This window comes from Ammodytes marinus (assembly GCF_949987685.1).
Source record: "Ammodytes marinus genome assembly, chromosome: 8".
Taxonomy (NCBI): domain Eukaryota; kingdom Metazoa; phylum Chordata; class Actinopteri; order Uranoscopiformes; family Ammodytidae; genus Ammodytes; species Ammodytes marinus.
The window spans coordinates 32,294,217-32,317,934 of NC_137212.1; the positions used below are offsets into that span (position 1 = coordinate 32,294,217).

At 40.7% G+C, this 23,718-nt stretch overlaps 1 protein-coding gene across 1 annotated transcript in view; it reads left to right on the plus strand.

The window, feature by feature from the left end:
* Positions 1-23,718, plus strand: part of LOC307253791 (cadherin-2-like) — a gene marked incomplete at its 3' end in the record, with an annotated part of 220,383 nt that overhangs the window by 181,512 nt on the left and 15,153 nt on the right. The window contains exons 12-14 of the mRNA XM_080031959.1: positions 4,188-4,421; positions 6,726-6,959; positions 15,210-15,349. Coding sequence (XP_079888085.1) covers positions 4,188-4,421; positions 6,726-6,959; positions 15,210-15,349 — 608 coding nt within the window. The remainder of the gene's footprint in view (positions 1-4,187; positions 4,422-6,725; positions 6,960-15,209; positions 15,350-23,718) is intronic.

The window sequence follows — 23,718 nt, forward strand, 5'->3', positions numbered from 1 at the left end:
CCTGTCTCTCAAACTCCTATTTTCAGCCCTGATCTTCTTCCCACAAGTGTTGTTGTAGATGCGCTCCTCGCCATCAACCCCAAGAAGTACATGGGAGAGGACAATTTGGACCCGTTTTCAATCAAGCTTTCGACACATATAATATCAAAACAAATAACCCATATTTTTAATCTTTCCATCTCCTCTGGAATAGTTCCTAAAATTTGGAAAAAAGCTCACGTAATTCCTTTACATAAAGGTGGTGACAAAAATAATCTTAATTACTACACGCCAATTTCCAAACTCCCATGCCTGGCAAAAATTCTAGAATCACTTATTAATAATCAGTTAAAAACATTTCTAACTAGTGCTTCCATTTTGAGCCCATTCCAATCTGGTTTTAGGGAAGGCCACAGTACTGTCTCTGCTGTGACTTTGGTTGTAGACAACATTGTTACAGCATTAGACAAGAAAAAGCACTGTGCAGCACTTTTTATTAATCTTTCAAAAGCCTTTGATACTGTTGTCCACCATTTGTTTTTACAGAGGCTGCATGACATTGGCTTTGATCATTCTGCATGTAGCTGGTTTAGGGATTATCTCTCTGATAGACAGCAGTCAGTTAAACTCGGAAGATACCAATCTGAGTTTTTAACTGTTACAAATGGTGTCCCACAGGGCTCAATTTTAGGTCCAGTTCTTTTCACAATTTATATAAATAACATTGTTTCATCGCTAAAAAACTGTCACGCCCATCTATACGCTGACGACACAGTACTGTATTGCATTTCCGATTCGGTGCACCATTCGGTGCACCAATCTATTCAGAACCTACAAAGCTCTTTTAACATCCTGCAGGACTGTCTAGTGGACCTCAGGCTGGTTTTAAATACAGACAAAACCAAATATATGTGTTTCTCCAGAGCAAGAACTACAAATTTGAATGATTTTAATATTTTTACAAATAATTAATTTTTAATTGAAAGAGTCACAGAGTACAAATATCTTGGCATCTGGATAGATGATAAACTCACTTTTAATTTTCATATAAAAAATCTTGTTTGTCGACTACGACAACAAATTGGCTATTTTTATAGGAACAAAACCACCTTCCCTTTATTTAGTAGGAAAAGGATTATTGAGGCAGTTTTCATGTCTGTCCTTGATTACGCTGATGTGGTTTACCGGCATGCATCACATTCATGTCTTAAACTCCTGGGGCCTCATTTATCAACCGTACTTACGCACAAATCTGTGCGTAAGTAGGGCGTAAGAACATTGCCACGCAAAGTATGGCATTTACCAAAATGTACTTAGACTTATGAATGTGTGTAAATGTAAGCACAACTCTGACCATGCTTACGAACATAATCTAGTCGTAGAATAGCGATATTACAAGCACAAAGCAAAGCATTTAAGAGTTTCAACGTCTGCATTAACACTAGAACCGCCAGCGTTCTCTTTATATCTATAATCGCCACGCGTCAAATCCACCCGTGCATTTCTAGGGTAATATAAAGTCATACATTTGTTTGTTTAATCATCATCTGTGTTTTGGACCTCTTGTTTTATAATCTAAGTTTCTTTAAGAACACTGATCACGACTCAGTAATGAAACTGAAGTAGATATAAAATCGCCAATACATCAATGAAAACAGACGGTCAAAACAGCGTCCAAATGAGCTAACATCCTAAATGCAATAAATAGTTATATGGCTCACTTATTTTTAGGTAAGCTCTAATTGATTATTCATTAAATGTGTCACGTTTACATGTTTTGAAGCGGAGGATCCCTCCGATGCTCTCTGTGCGTCTCAGCACTCAGCTGTGAGCTGGACGAGCCGCGGTGACTCGCCAGACTCGCCAATCACTCATTTCACTTAGTAGGCTAACTCTATTGTTGTTAGGAGCTTATCTTCATCTCTTTTTTATTGAAAGAGTTTATGAATGACTGCACGTAAAGTTGTCAGATCGCGGCAAACAATGCCGTTGCCTTACAACTTGCTCGAAAATATCACATTTTCCCATGCAGCAAGCTTTCTTTTGTTTTAATGCCTGCACTAAGTGAGCCAACAAAATATGTTTTGCTTCGATTCAACCTCGTTTACAAGGGTTTCCATTTCTGTGTTGGAGAAGTTTCTTTTCGTTACACTCGGCTCTTTACCATTGTGGCGGAGAGGGGTAAAACACATTCAGATGGTTGATAAAGGGATGTGTTGTGACCATATATGGTTAATTGGAGGCGTTTATTAATGCAAATGGCCTGAGCGTGAACGAGCATGGTACTTAAGAACATGTGGGATTTATCAAGATTGATGACTTACTGGTGTGCGTACGATAGGCCAGCGCATGTTTGATAAATACCGATTTTTTTGTACTTAAGCACATACTAAATTTCATTCGTAAGAGTGAATTTAGAACCTTTTCTACGCACTGTTGATAAATGAGGCCCCTGGACTCTGTTTTTCACTCTGCTTTAAGGTTCATCACAGGAAATGCTTATGACACACACCATTGTCTTTTATATGAAAAGGTTGGGTGGTCCTCCCTTAAAGAGAGACGTGACGCACATTGGCATGTTTGTATTTACAAAGCCTTGACCGGGAAGCTTCCTCGTTATTTAACAGAAATGCTGCAAATCTCAGATGGGCTTTATCAGACCTGCTCCACTGACATGCTTATGCTTTATGTCCCACAAGCCCGGTCTGAGCTGGGAAAGACAGCTTTTAGCTTCAGTGCCCCTGACTCCTGGAACAACTTACAGCAACAAATGAAACTAAATAACTTCATATCCTTTAACCAATTTAAACAAACTATCTTAAATCTGCCAAACTCTACCTGTAACTGTTTTAATTAGGCTATATTGTACTTTCACCCATTTAATTTGAATTGCTGCCACTTAATCTTCACCACTGTGTAAATGTTTCAATTGTTTTTCTCTTCACCTGTTGTTGTGTATTTGATGTATTTGCGTTGAATATTGTTTATGTATTGTTGTTTTTCCTTTGAATTTGTTTGAACTCGACGTCATTGAAAATGAGGGTCACCCCTCAATTGGTCTCTCGAGGATAAATAAAAGTTAAATGAAAAAATTAAAATATACTTATAGCCCAGGTTGTCATGAAGAAAAATATGATCATAGCTTGAAATGTGAAGTATCTATGCATCAAGTCAGATAGCTGTTGGTTCCTTGACTATGTTAAGAGGTCTGATTATCTAACGCTGACACTGAGAGCAGGACAGCAGCCAAAGAGAGCTTCACAATAACAATCCACATGAACTTCTGTTTTTCTTCTTTAGAAAACAAAACACATACACAGTTTGTTCTGTGCCCTGGCTTGCTGAAGGAACCAAACAGAAAAGTGCACTCTTAATGTGAGTTTGTAGGCCTATAGCTAACTAGCTAGTCAGCTGCGGGCAGCACAATGAATGTACCTGCTTATCTTAACTTCATTCTGAAGACGTTTTCCTGTAGACAGATTGTACAGTCCTACAGTACATACTGTATACATTAAGATATGTTTTTTCTTTGCCAGAGAACAAGCATTAATTTTAGATACATTTTCTAAAGCTTTATCACTGTAAGTAATAGCATTCTTTGCTGGAAGGATGTGCAAACATAGTAGCAGTGAGCCAGCTTGCTTACATTATTTTTCAAAAACTACATTGTTGATTGAGTTGTGTGTGTTCATATTAACAAGGATCATGCAACACACTGCAACGGTGTTGCTCACTTATGAGTTTTTGACAGATTGTGGACATGTGTCATATAAACTAGGCCAAAAAATGCACACCTGTTACAATAATCAATCCAAGAGAATAAATTGTTTTAATGAGACTAAGACCCATTTTTGTACTATCTGTAGGGCAGATTTTATCATTTGTTTAATTAACAGCTTCTTCGTGGGTTTTAAACTTTGCACACTTTTTTCAAGACTTATAGAGAAACAAAAAAGATTATATTCTTCAGAAATGCCCACAACGTAAGGGAAATAGGCAGTAGTCAAATTTGGAAAATGAAAGTGTTCCAATCCTAATTAAAATTACACTGAGTTTTCACTTCACCACAACTAGCCTACAGATGCTAACTATAGATATAAATGTATATATAAATATCCATTAAGTATGTAAATATAATTGAAATTATAAATAAGAAAAGTAAAACATGAAATCAAATATTTAACATGTTTTCATTCTATGTGTCTTAGGTATCCCGCCTGCCAGTGGAACAGGAACCATTCAGATGCATCTGCTAGACATCAATGACAATGCACCCCATGTATTCCCCTCAGAGGTGGAAATGTGTGAGAATCCTGATCGCAACGCCATCAACATCACAGCCAGGGACCCAGACCTGAGCCCTAATGCTGGACCCTTCGTCTTTGAGCTGGCCAGTCGGCCATCGGACGTACGCCGCAACTGGACTCTCAGTCGCCTCAATGGTCAGTATGGGATCATGTGTCTCTTCTGTTTTCATATGTATCTTCATTCACTTCAAACACCAGTCACTGCAATACTGTATCTGCTTTAAGGGACAACAAAAAAGTTATCTATTGGGGCTCGTGGTGTAGTGGTTAGACCCCTTAATCCTGCTTCCTAGTGCATGGATAGTGAGTGTGCAGTGTAGAGAGAAATGATGGCAAACAGAAAGAGGGAGGAAGAGAGAGCTTTATTTTATAATTTAGCTTTTTGACTTTACAGTAAACTGACACTGTCGGCTTGAGCCGATCAGCTGAGCGAAAAGCTGATTGACACGAAAGTGAAACTAACTAGCTCCTGCCTGGGCTGACTTGAGGTGAAGCAGCCAAATATAAATGAAGGAATATTGTTACTTTACACAATTGTGTTGTATGATTTGCGTCAGTAGCCTACAGTAGTCCACATTCTTCGCTTTTCTCACCACTGACTGTTCCATATTACACATGCACCGATCACATGAACACACAGCCGGCTTCTTTTTTTTTTGCATATTCACGGTTCATGGTTCAGAACCGTGAGGGGTTGCACCGATAGAATTTTTGTTTTGCTGTTCCCTGAGAGTTAAAGGGTTTGAGGGTTTGATTAACCCCATTATGTGTTAAGTCCAATCCAGTAAATAATTTTAACTAGATGAGCACTTCAGACTTCAGAGTTAGGGTTAAATAACTAGTTGCAAACTGAAACATACTGCAGTTTTTGGCCCGATGGAGAGCTCTTGCCTATTTCCTTCCAGGAGGTGACTTTTTTTGGGGCCTGGCAGTGTATGTACAGTGGCTTGCAAAAGTATTCATACCCCTTGAAATTTTCTACATTTTGTCACGTTACAACCACATACATACATTTCATTTTCCAACACAAAGTGGTGCATCATTGTGAAGTGGAATGAAAATGAAAAAAAAATTATAAATAAAAAACTGAAAAGTGTGGCGTGCAAAAGTATTCAGCCCCCTGAGTCAATGCTTTGTAGAACCACCTATCGCTGCCATTACAGCTGCAAATCTATTGGAGTATTTCTCTACCAGCTTTGCACATCTACAGACTGATATTTATTGCCCATTCTTCTTTGCAAAATAGCTCAAACTACAGATTCAGCATCAGATTGGATGGAGAGCGTCTGTCAACAGCAATTTTCAAGTCTTTCTCAATATTCTCAATTGTTTTTAGGTCTGGACTTTGACTGGGCCATTCTAACGCATGCCTATGCTTTGATTTATTCCATTGTACATCTAGCTGTATGTTTAGGGCAGTTGTCCTTCTGGAAGGTGAACCTACACCTAGTCTCAAGTCTTTTGCAGACTCTAACAGGTTTTATGCCCTGACTGTATTTGGCTCCATCCATCTTCCCATCAACTCTAACCAGCTTCCCTGTACCTGCTGAAGAAAAGCATCCCCATAGCATGATGCTGCCACCACCATGTTTTACGGTGGGGATGGTGTGTATAGGGTGATGTGCAGTATTAGTTTTCCACCACACATTGCATTTTGAATTAAGGCCAAACACTTCAATTTTGATCTCATCTGAACAGAGCACCTTCTTCCAACACTTGCCAAAAGCCATGCATAGTCAGATGAGACCGAACGTGAAGTTTTTGGCCTGAATGCAAAATGCAATGTGTGGCGGAAACTAACACTACAAACCACCCTATACACACCATCACCACAGTGAAACATGGTGGAGGCAGCATCATGCTATGGGGATGCTTTTCCTCAGCAGGTACAGGGAAGCTAGTTAGAGTTGATGGGAAGATAGATGGAGCCAAATACAGGGCAGAAAACCTGTTAGAGTCTGCAAAAGACTTGAGACTGGGGCAGAGGTTCACCTTCTAGAAGGAAAACTACCCTAAACATACAACCAGATCTATGAAATGGTTTAAATCAAAGCTTAGAATGGCCCAGTCAAAGTCAAACCGGAAAGAGACCCTACGTGTTGGTAATAGCCCTTTTACCTGTAATTACACTAACGTTCAATTCCAAGTTATATTTCAATATCTGATTCTATTTTAGCTAGGATCTTGAAAACATGCAATGGGGTAAATATACAGAACACTTTTCTCCATCGGGAATAACTGTTGAAACTCTTTTTCAAAGCATCTGCTCCAGTGACAACCATTAGGCAGAATGTAGCTGTAGCCTACTGGACAAATCACAGAGGAATAATTTGATTAGAAGGAAATAATAAGAAACCAGAATTAATTCTGTGTGAGGAATTACTTAATCTTTCAGTTTCTCCATCCATCTACCTTTATCTTTTCATTTCATTCCTCCAGGGGAGTATGCCCAGCTGCGGCTGCGGATCAGCTCCCTGGCCAGTGGGATCTATGAGCTTCCCATCACCATCACAGATTCTGGAAACCTGCCCATGTTCAACACCTCCCTCCTCAGGGTCAAGGTCTGCCCCTGTGACCACCATGGAGACTGTGTGGACATGGAGAGGATCATTGCTGCTGGACTGGGCACTGGGGCCGTCATCGCCATCCTCATATGTATCATCATTGTATTAGGTGAGCCTCCTGAACACGCACACACACATGCAAACACACTATGGCGTGGTAGAAGACTCACAGAGAACTACCCGCACGTTAGTCCTTACATCTGATGATTTTCAAGTCCAAAAAGTGTATACATAGACTACACTCACCGGCCACTTTATTAGGTACACCTGTTCAATGGCTTATAAAAACAAAAAGCTAATGTAATGCATTTATGCATTTAGACGTGGTCAAGACAATGTACTGAAGTCAAACCGAGCATCAGAATGGGGAAGAAAGGGGGTTTAGGTGACTTTGAACATGGCGTGGTTGATGGTGCACGGCAGGAAGGATCCATACTTTCATGTTGTTTACGCCAAATTCTGAACCTGCCATCTGAATGTCTAATGAATATGCCGGTATTCCATTCACCAGATTAAACACCCCTAAATTAATATCAGGATGTTTTCATGTAAATATAGCCCGCCAAGTCTATTTGTTCCTTGTTTAAACCTGTTCCACTATAAAGTTTATGTGTTCATCGACCCCTACACTTTTATATGGCAAAAAAAGACCAAAAGCCGATTTACACAATTCCCAAAAGGTTTTACTTTTCACCAAAAAACCTTCACACCATATATTACCTTAAAGGCTCTGGTTTTAAAGCATGTGACCCTTTGACCCCTGCCTATCTCCAGATCTCCCCCTGTGTTGATCCCCTAATGACCCTTACAATTGTCACTTCTAATTTTATCCTAGGTTAAGTCCAGATTTCAGACCTTTATCCTAGATAAGTTTTTAGAAAGGAGGAGATTAGATGATAGGTTTTTAATTATTCTGGTGGATGAATACCTCACATTTACCCCTGGCTTCAAAAGACTACCGTTAAGTCCTCACTAAGTTCATACACCTGGATGAGCTAGGCCAATAGATAAATGCAAATCCCTCCTAATTCAAGGAGTGTGTTTATGGGATGTGTATTCTTTGTTATCAGTAGTGTAGCCGTAGTGTAGGTTTGAATTGCTTACCTCAGAGGCGCCGCGATCTCTTTAAAGAAAAACCCTAATTAGGTCCATGTTCCCAACTAAAAACTCAGGCCAAAGATTTTTAACGTTTTCAAGAAATTTTATTCAACCAATATAAAAAGATTATACGTTCACAATATAGAAAGAAAAGATCAAATAAAATGAAAGGAAGGAAAATAAGTACCTACACTCCCATTAATGTGATTACTACATGTAGAGAAGTATAAGACTTAACTTATGTGTTTTATGTATTTTGTTCACATTGAATTTAGTTCATGAGTTCTCCAATTTCAAAGCTTGTTCACTGTTTACACAACTTTAAAAATCGTTGTGTAGATGGCTGAGCTTTCACCAAAGTCATATAAATTTGAATTTCTTCAAATCTCTATAACAATGGTGATTTTGCAACACAAATACCAGGAAAAGTTGATTCAACAGTCTAAAACCGTGACGCTTGATGCCATTCCACAAACCTGGTTCATCAATTAATTCCTATTAGTAACCCAAATGTTCCCTTACCAAACCTCTCAGAAAAAAGGAGAATCGGTTCAGAGCTTCTTCCCCTTCTTAAAAAGAAAAATAACTGCTCTCAATTTTTCTAAGTATTTTGCACTCAAAAAGATTCAGGGTGTTTCTTTCGAGTTTTTCTTCTAAGTCTTTAGTCCATGCTAAAAGAACAAAAAAGTGGAACAGTCAAGACTTCCCCAAAAACCAGCACTTCTTGCTCAAAACCCTGGCCTTAAATAGTCTGAAGACAGAGAGAGTGGGTGTGTGTATTAGGAGGAGAGAGGGTGGGGGTAAAGATGAGGGTGTGTGTGTCCAGCTCAAGGACCCACTGCCCCCCTTGTCTCTCTCACCCCTGACCTGTCCCAGGACAAGCCCAGGCATGCCTTTTCAGAGAGGCCTTATGAATCCACAATTATGTATATATTTCAGGATAAAAACTTGAATACAACACTTTTAGTGATTCTACCTCAATATTAAAGGTCACTTGTTACCTTGCCTGTCTTATTAAAAATATCATACTTTTCCCTACGAAAACAAGAAATATACATTTCACATTCTCCTAAGAACAAGATATGTACAATGAAAAGTTGCAATATTCTTGCCTATCTCAACAGTCGCAACTGAAATCGAGACTCATCAGACCAGGCATGATTTTTCAATCTTCTATTGTTTAATATTGGTGATCCGGTGAGAATTGTAAACTGTCTGATCTTTTCAAAGTTGATTATGGTTAATGTAACTCAAGGCCTGAGTTTACTACTACACACTAATATTCAGAAATAGTCAGACCGCCACCTGTTGGGTGAGATTAATATTGCATGTTAGTTATTTACCTACAAGCCTTACAAGTTTGATCAAATCAACCTCAAAGCTGCTCTGGGAGGTTTAAAGACAGCCATGAAGACAACATGGGAAGCTCGTTCGATTGGCTCAAACGCCTTCGCCGTAGCTTGGCGTGATGGCCAGGAAACAGGAAATCGCTGTAGCTTCACTCTTTATAGTCCCATCTGCTCCAAACTTCACCTGCGTGATAAGAGCCTAGACTAGAGGACATTCATGTATCTATATTAAGGACAGTCTTACTCGTAGTGGACACGCCTGTGACAGGAATTACGGAGCCATTGCCAGTTGCAATTACATATTCACAGATGTTGCTCATCAGAATGGACATTGCAAATGGTATTAGAGTTAGCTTGAATAACTTGACCAGCTGTGAAGTACCGTACTTTTCGGCCTACAAGCCGCGACTTTTTCCCCATTTTTCGACCCTGTTATTACACAGCACAGTATATATTCTGTAGCTACTGGGGATGGGCGTTAGTAATCGAGTACTCGAGTACTCCTCGTTTCAAATGATCTCGATTGGTGGATGAGGAAAATAGTTTTTTGTTTTTTTTAGTGTTTGTAGCCTTTAGGCCGGCCGGCGGGCCGCCCCTATTTTAAAATGTTATATACGTGTACAAAACGGCACAAAACGGATATAAAGTTTAACAAAATTAAATATTTTGATCCAAGTTAAATAAACTAAGCGTTGTGTCAAACAGAAACCGCAAATAACTGCCACCTCCGTGCAGCGCAGCCAGTGTGTGGTCTCCACAGCACCGCGGAGCAGAATGCGGTGCTGGAAAACTTGGAAAATCACGTAAAGAAGCCAGGCTGACTTCGGGCACATTCGAGCAAACGACATTTAAGAAGCCTTTATTATGGAATATAGGATTGAGATTCAAAAGCCGACGGTGTAACGTTCCGTTAACGAGGAATTAGTCGCGGTAATTAGTCACGGACAGCATATACTAGCCTACTACTTCTACTGCTTTGGTGAGTTATTTAGCCTATCTATGTGTTTAAATTGTAGGACAATAATTGTATTGTATTTGCTGCCCTTCTTATTTTAAATGTCTATTTTGAATGTTAGCCAACTACAGCCCATGCTTTTTTTCTCTCTCTTTTTTCTCTCTCCACCGCAGACCTACTCGATCGGTTTAAATTGTGGCCCGCTTATTTCATTACTTTCAGTTAGGAAAATGTGTTTTAAACTTGTGGAAAATAAATCCTTAATATCATATGGCAACTGTGACTGTTTGACATAAGCATTGAGCGCTTTATTGCGGTCAACCGTTGTTCTGTAGACAGATGCGTTGCGTCCTAAAAATAGAAAAAAGTTTAACGAGGAATCGATTGATCCTCGAGGAATGCAAGCGATCACACGAGTAGTGAAAACACTCGTGCCCATCCCTAATAGCTACTATTGCACAAAATGGTAACACTTACGTACGTTATGCAAATATGGAACTTGTTTGTTGAAATGTGGGAGCTTCCTCAAGCAGCCATCTCTTTCCCGACAATCCCCTCTGTGTACGAACTCTTACATATGGTAATTAAACATTATAACACCTGCGGCTTATTGTCCAGTGCGGCATATAGTACGGAAAGTACGGTACCTAGCTAGTCAGAAGGCTACATTACAAAAGTTTACCATGCCGGTAAGAACCACTATTACCACTTGTAATGGCTTTTCTTGTAGCATTACCGAGGGTAAGGGTAAGACGGAAGTCTGACGCGTGTGTAAATTAATGCAATGTCCAGAAGATGCCGTATTGTCGGATATGTCAATCCTTTTATTGACTACAAAAAAAAACTGTTCCAAGGGTTATTGTTCTTTCAGATAAACACAAAATAGGCTTTTTCCAGTGTACAAACATTTTCACGAGCACGGTCAAAAACTGTGTGGCCTTCCCCATTACACACCTGAATCTAATCCCAGGTTGCCAGGTATTTATGCTATCTACCCTCTGCAGACACCAAGGCCACACCTCTCAATCATTAATTAAATAAACAAAACAAAACAAACATAAACAGTAATTTGGCTCCAACACCACTTATGTTGTTTACAAAATATACGTAATGTATAAAATGTAAGATTACATCTCAGAAATAAACTATACTATACGAGATTTACTCAATTTGAAGCAGATAATAGGGATCTCTCTAATTCCTTCTTTCTGATTACCTGATTTGAAATGCTGAAGTGCCCTTAGGGTATTTTTTTTCTCTCATCCAATACTTTAATGTAGAACGAGATGATTTGAAATGAAATTTGTAGTTGATCATCATGAACACAGATGTTGATTCTGACTTTTCTTTGTGAACACATGAAATATGCTTTATTAGGGGGCCAAGCCCGAGAAGGGCCTGGGACCGCGTTTTGCTGAGCAACGCGGTTCCAAATTCAGACATGCCAGCCACTAGGTGGCGCTACAACAACAAAAACCACGTTTTGGCCTATAACTTCCACACCGAACGTCCGACAGACAAAAACTTTATATCCAAAAGTCAGCTGCATCTTTTGAGATAGGCCCCGCCCATTTGAGTATAGGGGAGAGTGGCCTAAATTGTGCATTTTGGAAGTTGTGCCACCCCTTGTTTCTAGAAAACCGTGGAAGAAATTGGAAATGTGACCACATATTTAAGAAGAGCCATCCATTTGACTCATCCTGTAAAGAAGGGAGACACAAGGAATAAGATATAAGCACATTTTTGCCTTTCAAAGTAAAATTTCCATGATCAAGGTTTTTTGATTATTGTGTCTGAACAATTATAGACAAGTTTGAAAACATTTGACACATGTTTTAGTGCTTTGGTATGCTAAATTTTGAGTCTATACAGATGTCAGCCCTAAATTGCTGCATCATGCTTATTATCCAAATTTCTGGGATTGGGGTGATTTGTGCCAAAGGGCCTAGGTGAGTTATAAGTAAGTAAGTAAGTAAGTAAGTAAGTAAAATGTATTTATAAAAGCACATTTATGACAGTTTGCACTGTCCAAAGTGCTGTACATAGTGCATTCAGTAGGTAAACAATGAAGGTAAAATAACAATAGGTAGGGGGAATCACATTTGTCAGGTGGCAGTTGGTTCCACAAGCACGGAGCAACTAGTGCAAAGTACATTTCTGAGAGTTGTGCCAGTGGCATGGCTGTATACGCTGGTCACCAAAAGAAAGTGATTGTCTACAGTAGCTCAGAAGAGAGTGACATCTCAATTCCACTTAACGACACCACTGATGAGAGTTCAGATGGCCAGAAAGATGATGATGGTGACTTTGTCATTGTGAGCTTTGCAGGTAAAACCATTAGATCTGCTAGGCTTTGTTTAAGAAAATTGTCCTTCAATCTTTGTCAACTATTTACTTTATTTACTTTAAATACACCTTAAATAAGTGATTGTCTAATGGATTTGTCATGCAATACAGTTTATGAGATGTATAGCAATGGCACAATTTACCCCATGGTATTCTCTCCAACCGCACAACTTACACCACACCGGGGGCAAGTTGTGCAACAAGACAACATTTTTTTCCGAAAGCTATATTTCTTCAACAGTTTATTCCAGATCCAAAGTTTTTATTGCCAGGGATGCACAACACCCTGAAATATATGTACGTATTTGAGTTGGAGACTTTACTGTCAAGGCCTTACTTTAAAGTCACTTTGAGTGAAAAGTTGCACAACTTAGGCCACTCTCCCCATATACATTTTTCGCTACGTCGCAAAAACTGTGTCAGTCACAAAAACATACTCCTCCTACAGTTTTCGCCCGATTTGGACGAAACCAAAAGCATTATGCTCTACTGACTCCCACGAGCAAAAGTTGGTCAAATAATTTTTCTACGACCATCGGAAGACCAAACGGAAGTGCTTTAAAGATTTGCGAAAATCCCTTAAAAAAAAAAAAAAGGGATTTTCTTGAAACTCAAGGGAGACTATCATGGGGCATACCTGAGCCTATGGAAAAAATATGGGAAAGAAATTCCTATGTGGGCGGGACTTATTAAAATAAATAGTTTTTGAATTGTTTTGCCTGTTTTCATCATTTTCAAAGTCTTTAGGCGGGAAATTCAAAATAATGTCTTTACTATGGAGAGGCTGACAATCTGCTTTTGCTCATAACTCCCCAACCAAACATCGCACATTCAAAAACTTGAGATCCACTTGTTTGCTACATTGAGCTGCATCTAATGTAGTTTTGAGAATGTCATCCATAGGGGGCGCTAAAACCACGAAAAGCAAAGAACGCGTTTGGGGCTATAACTTCCACACCGTACATCCCACAGTCAAACACTTTATATCCACAGATGCCCACAAGTCAGCTGCATCATTTGCGTATGGGAATTTTTTTCGCTACATCGCAAAAACTGTGTCAGTCACCAAAACACACTCCTCCTACAGTTTTTGCCCGATTTGGACGAAACCAAAAGCATTATGCTCTACCGACTCCCACGAGCAAAAGTTGTATAAAGAATTTTTCTACGACCATCGGAAGATCAAACGGTAGCGCTTTAAAGATTTGCACATTAGCTACCTTGTACCAAATTGCTCCGAAATCCAAAACAATTCATCCTATTAACACCAAACTTCACACATGTGTTTGTCCTATGGTTCTCAGGTTGGTTCTACTTTTTCCTTAAAGAGGACCTATGATGCTTTTTGACTTTTATGACCTATAAACGTTGTTATGATGATTCATAGTCATGCTTAACCATACTAAATTATCAAATAATGACTTACATGCATTTTGACGTATTCCCTGCTGACCGTCTGGGGTGTCTGTGCCGAGCACTAAACACTATTCTAGCCAGTCGAGAAGTCACGTGTTCAAAGCGGTCTACCCTTTGTAACTTTGTGACGTCGCATGTAACTTTGTGAAGTCACCACGCGGATGTTTCCATGTATGGTAATGCTGTCACTTCCCTGTTCGCGTCTGCCTCGCGTCTGCCTCGCGCCCTTATAGGTCCATGCTCGCGCTTCCCGCCACTGAAAGTGTTCCGGAAGGAAGGTAACCAATCACAACGGAGTGGGGTTTGCAGGAGGGGGGGGGGGGGGAGGGTAGCGGAGATTGCCGAAGCACAGGCGGAGGGAGCTGAGATGGCCGGTGCACACACACTCAAGTATTGACAGGACGTGCTGGATCGCCAAAATAAGAGAAAGAGCTTCCCGAAAATCTACATAGTTTTTTGTGATGTGATTCGTGTCAGGTTGCTCTATAGCAGTGTAAAACAAGAAATTAAGACCAGAAAAGTAGTATAATAGGTCCTCTTTAAATTGCTCCAAAAGGGGGCGCCAAAAACACACTTGAGCATCTTTCTCTGCGATTGTTTTGCCTTTTGGTCTATAACTCCAAAACCAAACATCCCACATTCAAAAACTTTACATCCCCGGATTCCGTGAAGCGAGGGGCCGGCGCCGCGGACGACAACGCCCAATCCCGAGTCGCGTGGGAGGCTTAGCCCCCGTTCACAACTGCTTGCAGTTCTAGTTTTTATTGCAAGGCCAAAATGTACAGTCCATGTTAAATCATATCTAACAATGGAATTGCCAGAGCACTTTCTATGTAGACCTTTGTATAATATTCACTCCATGACCAAGATAAGATTAATAATAGCTTTCATAACGTTAGCGGGGACATGTCGTGTCCCCTGAGGATTGCTACTTTTTCCTTTGATCCTGTGAACCTTTCCAACAAACATGCAAAGTATTGCATTCCATAAAGCACATTCCTGCTCCCGAGAGGAAGAACCATTTTCTATTATTTGATTCCATGGAATGATCTATGGTCACACTGATGTCACACTTCAACTGATGAGGTGAATTCAATGTGTTGGGCTTTTTAATTTCTAGTGCAGATGTATAACTTTGGTTTGATGAGAATAACGAGCACTTATTATAAATAGTGTCCTTGTCATTTTCCTGCAGTGCTAGTCCTGCTGTTTGTAATGTGGATGAAGAGGAGGGATAAGGAGCGTCAGGCCAAGCAGCTTCTCATTGACCCAGAGGATGATGTCCGAGATAATATCCTGAAATATGATGAAGAGGGAGGCGGAGAGGAGGACCAGGTCGGTACACACACACACACACACACACACACACACACACACACACTTTCTCTCTCTCTCTCTTGGTTGTCCATTGATTTCGATGATGACTTCCACTTTTAACCTTTTTGTTAATGTAGCGGCCAAGCCCTATTCGAAGCCACTACCTGATTGGTTTAATGCAGGGGTGTCAAACTCATTTTGGTTCGAGGGCCACATACAGCCTCTCTGATCTCAAGTGGGCCGGACCAGTAAAATAATGGCAAAATAACGTACATATGTCAAATCCAAATCTTTAGCTTTGTTTTTCAGTTATATGCTTTATAACTCAGCCTACATATGTAACCTACATTATCACGGATCACAAGGGATCTCTGTAGCCCCCAGGAAATGTCTTAGTAAAGGTTGCTGCTGGCCATGGGAATAGGAGGTGCGGCGCGGAGCACCGCAGCAAAAATGTTGGGGGTATTTTGCTCAAAGATGCCAATACGCACTAACGAAATAAACAACCGTTTATTTGAATACACAAATACAACAGGCACTGACCTTACAGTTGTCCAATTTTGTTTACTATATGTACAGGGACACATTTTGTGCAAACATGCAGACAGTACAAAATACAATTAAATAAAAGTGCAACTTCTACTGTTTTGATTTATTTTTAAATACAGAGGTTATTTGTTGTTTTGGAATACGTTTTTCCCAATTTAATTTAATTTTAATTTAACTTACTTTTTTTTTTAATGCTCAGAAATGTGTGCTCTACAAGTCGCGGGCCGGATGTTTGACACCACTGCCTTAGACACTTGACACAATCAATCATCAATATTAGCATGCTATTTGGCCACATATATTGGCCTATTTACAGCCCTCAGAAAACTGACAGCTCTTCTTAGATGCAAGTTCATCAATTCATGGCTTAAAATCCTGAGCTGTGGAACTTTCAGCAGACATTCCTAGCTGTAAGCCACGTAAGTTTCCTAACAGTTGGGAGCGTATGCGACGTGCGGATATGGCACAGGCTCCATGAAGAAAAATTCAGAATTGATTCAAATCGGCCGAATTGATTCGCGGGCCAGATCAAAACGTGTCGCGGGCCAGGCCTTGAGTTTGACACATGTGGTTTAATGGATCGTTCCGACGTGCGCCAAGTGCGCTCAGTAAATAATAGACGGTAGAAACGTTTTACTATAGCACGGCAGGTTTATTTCCCATTTAAATCCATTCACCGGCAATATACTTTTACTCATAATACACTTAGAAACCAAAAATAACAAAACAAATTGCTGATAGCTTTACACGTAGGCCTAAAGGGAACAAAGGGCACCAAGAGCACAAAGGGCACAGTCAAAAAACTATTTTCTTCCCAATTAGACAACACCTGTTTCCTGTTTTTCCTTGGCTTAAATCACCTCCTTGGGCTGACCCACATTACCTGAGCCACACCCAATACAGCCCCCTAGTGTTTAAACATGAACATAACATAATACATTAATATGGCTCCTACAGTTAACATTTTAGATAAACAAAAACATACGTGCTCACTTACTTACACGATCCTATCCTACTACATGGCTACCACTGTCCAAACAGCACAGCCACCTTCAACAGACCCAGGCTTTGTACAAGCAAGCTCCAGGTAGTGTCAATGTCGATTCTACCTATCCTATCCTACCACATGGCTATCACAGCCTAAAAAACAGCAACGCCACCTTTAACAGGACCCGGGGGCCTATTGCATAAAGGTGGTATTAAGATATCCAGGATGATTGATAAAGCCAGCCTTGACAAAGTCTAGCCTGGGCACTTTGGATTAGTCAGTTGCATAAACGCCAATCCAGGATGTAAAGGGGCCGCTTTGTCAAGCCAGGTGTAAGTAATTCTGTTAAGTGCCAGCCCACAGCTTTCAGAAGTAGACCCAGAGATCGAACACAGATTTACTGATGTAAAAATGTAAAAGACGGCCCATTTTCCCACAATGCCTTGCTAGTTTAAACCGTAAGGCCCAATCTAGATCCACCCCCTACACCCTAACCCTATCCACTATCCCTCCGTTTGCGCGTTCGCGGGGAGGGCCCGCCATATTGAGTGTCGTCCCAAACCATCGAGCCTCGAGTGTAAGTGGGTGATAAAGCCCTCGATCATCGAGTCTGCATCGACGTTGGCTCAGCCCTACGTTTGACACAGGTGTCCGCCAAACAATTATGTCCGGAATGGAGGAGCTAACTTACAAATGAGAGTTCCAGGGAGTTTGTTTCCCGAATTATAAATGAAACGTAGCTACTCTTACCTCAAACAGACATTTGATTGATTATTTTTATGCATAGCCCTAAATGACGGAACCGGAGGGTAGCCTACAATATCGGAACGAACATGTTGTTTTACACTGGTTGATTTGATTATGCCACTTGTCTACCGTTAGTGTATTTTCAAGGCGTGGAAAAAGATATAAATGAAGCAGATGAAGAAAATGCCCACAAGTTAATAAGGGACAGTGATTATTATTTCCTTAAATTGTTTGTAAGATTTGTGTTTCTGTTACAGCCGATGAGGGGTAGTAATAGCGACGGTGATGTCAGTCAGCTGGAGCGCATGACTTTTCTTATTTATGACCACCCTTGCAGTGCATTATAATTTATGCACGCTAATTAACTGCCGCGATTCGCCGGTCGTAATGGCAGATCATGACAAGTGGAATACATGCTTTAGCAGACTATTGTTCTTTTCCCTGGTTTTGTATGCTGCTGTGCATGTAAACTAAAAGGATAATTAAACAGCGGATGAAACACCCACCCGTTTTCTCCACTACAGACTGAGCTGGTAAAATTAAGAATATGCAGTTAGAAAATGTTTAACAACAAATAAATTATGCAGCCAAAAAAGCATGGGAGTGAGTTTGTTTTTATTCAATACATTTTACTCTTACATGCGTAGCCTATATGAATGTAAAGAGTGTTTCAGGTCAAATATAAATGTGGTGGAATTCTATTTTAGGGTGAGAAATAAAGACTTCAAACTAGTGTCTTCTTCCTGTTTCCGTCTGGCAAAGGCGAGGGCTTGCCAAAGCCGCACCGTTGTTACACCCTCGCCCTTAATGATCGAGTGGCACTTCACAGCCGTGAGTGTGACTCCACAGCGAGTCACACTCGCTCACGGAGTGGGAGTGCCTAGGGAGTCATTTGGGATTGGGCCATTGTCAGGGGGCAGTTCATTTTATAGGGGATGTCATCTCTGCCAACTAATCTTGATGTCCCTGCATTGTTTTATGATAAAATAGTTGACAGTGAGCAGTCTGCAGGTGCATTTAAAAAATAGAATATCATGGAAAGTCCATTCAAAAAGTTAAACTTTCATTACACAAAGTGAAAGTCAGGCCTTCTTTTTGGATGATTGATTGATCATGGAATAAAAAATCCAGTATCTCAAAATATTACAATATTGCATACAACCAATCAGAAATGTCGACCTTCTGAAAAGTATGTTTATTATAGATTAATTTCACTTAATGTGTAATGAATCTAGAACATATTTAAGTTTCACTTTTTGAATTAAATTACAGAAAAAAGGAAACTTTCATTGATATTTAATTTTGTTTTAGATGCACCTCGATATAGTTATAAGTACAAAGTGAATTTATTTGACCCACATTTGCAACGTCATCTACCATCGATAATCAATTGTATAAATATAGCCCGCAATATGAACAGACTATCACATAAATTATTATAATTTATATAATTTCATCTTAATGTAATTATAATTAAGTTAATTATAAATGGTTCAGGTTAAATAATAAAAAAGAAGAACTATTTAACTAAATGACAATGCAGTCTTTTATATGGTACTTTAAAACAGGTTATTGAAATTTAAGCATTACACAGAAGATCATGGAATAACTGTTAAATACCTTCAGATCGGAGTGACAGCTGACTGAGCCAGTCAGGCAACAGAATAAGTTTATCCTTTACGTTTAGCCTGGTCGGGACCAGGCTAAACGTAAAGGATAAATCTCCAGGGTACCTAACAAGCCAGGATAACCGAAAAATCCTAGGTTAATCCCTTATCCTAGTTTTATGCAATAGGCCCCAGGAGATTTAATGTGGCTATACAACCCAATCCTAGACCAACATTACCTCTGACAAGTAGGACATGTAAATGTGTCAGTAGACACTGTGGGCTCCACAGGAGCTTTCCTCCTGTCCCTCTTCTGCTGTCTCCTGGCTGTCCTGTCCTCCTCCAGCCTACGGGTCCCCTCCATACACACTTGCCGCCATGTGGTGCGGTCAGCAGCAGTAACGTCCAGGTCCTCAGGGCTGAAGTTACATTTCTTCAATGTGGTCTTCATCTGGTCCTTGTAGCGCTTCTTCTGCCCCCCAGCCGAGCGTTGGCCATGACTTAACCGGCCGTACAACACTCTGCGGGGCAGTCGGTCCAGGGGCATTCTCACCACATGTCCAAGCCATCGCAGCTGGTGCTGGGTCCAAAGCGTCAATACTTCTACTGTTGGTCTTTGCAAATATTTCAGAATGAGGAATATGATCACGGAAAGTGATGCCAAGGATACGCTGCAGACAGCGCATGTGAGAGTTCTCCAGGGACCTGAGGTGGCGGCTGTAAGTGACCCACTTCCCACAACTGTACAGCAGAGTGTTGAAACGGACAGCATGGTGCACAGACACCTTGGTGTGGAGGTTTAAGTCCTTGTTTTGAAAGACCCGGTGTCGCAGTCTACCAAAGGCAGCAGACGCTTGCCTGATGCGGTTCTGGACCTCTTCATCAATGCTGCAGTCATCGGAGAGCATACTCCCCAGGTATTCAAATGACGGAACTACTGATAGCTGTTCATCAGCAACAGTAAAGACAGGTAAAGTCAAAGGGGGGCTGGCCCTACACTGGACAGAGGATGTTAACAATTTTTTTGTGACAGTCAAACTTAAGGAGGATCTCCCACAAAAGTTTTCTCTGAACAGAGTCTTATGCTTTGGAGAGGTCGACAAAAGCTATAAAAACATCCTGATGTTGTTCCCTGCACTTCTCCTGAAGTTGCCGTGCCGTAAAGATCATGTCGACCGTGCTCCTGCTTTTTCTGAAGCCACATTGTGATTCAGGCAGCATTGACTCTGTGATGTTACTGACCAATCTATTCAACATCACCTTAGCCAGGACCTTACCAGCAACAGCCAGTAATGAAATACCCCTACTATTGCCACAGATAGACTATCACCCTTGTTCTTATAAATGGTGACAATGTTGGCGTCTTTCCATTGTTGAGGAATTTTCACTGCAGTCCAAACTTCTGTGATATACTGATAAAGAGTTTAAGTACATTGGTATCCTCATTGCCTCAAGCTTGGTGGCTGATTAAGGGGCGGTCAGGCATTTCTTCCAAAACAGTGAGGTCCACATCAGACTCCTTATGAAGGAGGCAATCAAAATGATCGGCCCACCTCAAAAGAATGACATCTTTCAAAAGTGTCAGACCGTCTGCTGACTTCAAAGGAGTGATAGAGCGAATTGTTGGGCCATATATTGTTTTTAAAGCATTAAAAAAATTATGCATGTCATTTATAATGGCATAATACTGAATTTCTTCAGCCTTTTTTACCCACCACTCGTTCTTTGTGATCTCTCTGAACTTCCTGCCTCGCTGTCTTCCATTGCTCTCTTGCAATACTGCAGGACATATTTCTGAGGGCTATACGATGCAATCTATGCATATTCTCAAGCATGTCATGAATGGTGTCTGAGTTTTTATCAAACCAATCTTGGTGATTCTTACTCTTAAAGCCGATTGTTTGGGCTGCTGCGTCATAGAGAGCAGAGCTAATGAAGGTCCACTTCTGCTCCAAAGTAGGGGTGTGCACGTGTACACGTGTAGACGAATAGTAAATCATAACCGTTTAGGAGAAATCAATAAACGAAAACCGGTCGACATGTGCTACTGTAGGCTACTAAAGCAGATAAAACAACATATTATTGTGTTTGGTTACAATATTTATTCATTTAGCCTAACTATTTAACTGCTCCCACCTTCAGTTTCACTTTTGTTTTCATCTCCGTGTCAAACAGCTGGTCCGATCAGCTGTTCGGCTCGTGAGCCCAACGTCCCCGACAGCAGGAGTCAGTCCAAAAACAGATGATCGCTAGGCTAGTTATGATCACTTTTAAGTCAAAAAGCTAAATTATGAAATAAAGGTCTCTCTTCCCCTCTCTCTGTCTATATGTCTGCCGGTCTTTGTCACCGCACAGTCACTCCAACAGCATCGGCAAAAAAGAAGAAAAAAAAAGACGTCAACAGCAGCCCCCCCCCCCCCATATTAAATGGTTAAACGTGTACATGAAAAAATTGCAGCCGTGTAAACGTTTAGACATTTTTGTAAACGTTCACACCCCTACTCCAAAGTGTCTGACTTTACTGGCAACTCCATGTCCTGCTTCCCAGCAACAGAGCTACGGAAATCATTTCTGACATGCTCGTTCTGAAGGCGGGTGCAGCTGCCTCCTATTACTTCCTTTTCGCCGCATGGGAGGGCGAACTGTCATGCGTATCTTAGTGTTGAGTGAGGTGACCTTGATGCAACTTTTTACTTACTATCTTTTTGTCATAGGTAAAAGTAGGATATTTTTAATGAAACAGAATAGAGTGTGAATGCTCATCAGGTTAAAAGCTGACCATAGTAGGGGGGAGGACCATAGGGCCATAGGAAGTAGTAGGGGGAAGGACCTTATATGGCCATACAGTAGGAAGGAGTAGGGGGAAGGGGGCTACCGGGGTCCCCCCAGGCCCCCAGGACGCTGTCTTTTCCGAGCCGCCAGCATGGCCAGGTGGCCACGCCTGGTATAACAGGCATTAGACTGTCTGGGACGGGTCCGTAAAACAAAATGGAGATCATAGAGAGCCCTGGCCCATTCATTCCCAATACAATTTCGTCAAACAAGAATGTATCTCCGCTACATTTTTTCTGGATATCAATCAAAGGCTCATACTTTTCTTTAGACCATGTACTAATAGAATGGAAGTTTTCGCTTTTCAAAACGCCACCGAAAGCGTTTTATAGCCGTTTTATTTTAAGTTTTAGCCGTTAGACGTGTAGCCGCTAAAAGGAGCCGTAGTGAAACAACCGTTGCTTCGGACGGCCCGGCCTCCGATGGCGGGAGGAATCTTCGTTTATCACTATATTACTTTACAACGACGGGGTGTAATTTAAAGATTACATACAGAGAATCATCGGGGATTAGTAACTTATACTTCCATGGTCGATAAACAATGCAACTGTGCTCGTCCCGCTTAGCTTAATGCACGGACATATTATAACGTTACACTGCTCCAGGGCTCTCATGAGAGCAGTATGGCCGCTTCCTTGTTGCTTCTCTGCGCCAATGAGCAGCTTTCATAGGAATGAATGGGCGCCATGTTTCAATACGGTGTCCATTTCTTTATATGTCCATGGGTCCCCCGTGCAGCTGTTCCTTTTTCACTCCTCCCTCTCTCATGTCTCATTGGTCCTCAGTTCACTATGTAACGGCACGTTTGGAGCAGGACAAGGGTCTTTCTTTTGCAGGCACTACTATATACTCTATATAGTTTGTCACGCTCTGTTCCAGCACACTCTATCTGTCCCTTCAACCATGGAGGCAGAAGAAAAACTTTGTGAGTCCAAAATACTCTGAAAGATTTTGGACTTCGAAGTACTTAGAGGCAGAGTCTTTTAAAACACTTCTTTAAAACTCTTGACACACAGATGACTTGGTAAAATTCTTAAACTTTAGATGGGGAATTATTAGACCAGGGGTTTTATAGAATGGTGATTGGAATTAACGGAGATTGGGTTGAGACAAGATCTCCCATTTACTGACTGGTGTCGTTAACAATCTTCCTTAAGTCCTTACCATTTTTACAGACTCAGTGGGATGTTAGATAGGGATAGGCACAAGTTTAAAATCGGAGAGCATGCAATAACTCTGATCTTGTGCTTTGGCAAATTGTGAAAAATACCAAGAAAAACATATATTAGGGGAAATGAACAAAGACTCCATTTGATGAGTTTATAGGCATATAAACCTCTTTTATTTTCCTTTCATGTCCATTTTATGTAATATTTCTATACTGTCTTGTATTTTGTAAATAAAATCCCTTAAATGTTGTAAAGCCTCAGTTTGAATTAGTTTATAGTTGGAACAGAAGGACTTTAGGTATAGGTTTTTTCTACAAAGAGATCGTTTCCCCCCCGGGGAGGTAAGTACAATCTGACTCCACACTACGGCACATTACTGATTTAAAACACACACAACCTCATAAAACTAACCTCTCTGTAAGGAGAGAATATGCTCTAAATCGTTCCTGGATTTAACGCAGGCGTTTTAAATCTTGAAATAGTATATGTTCTGTT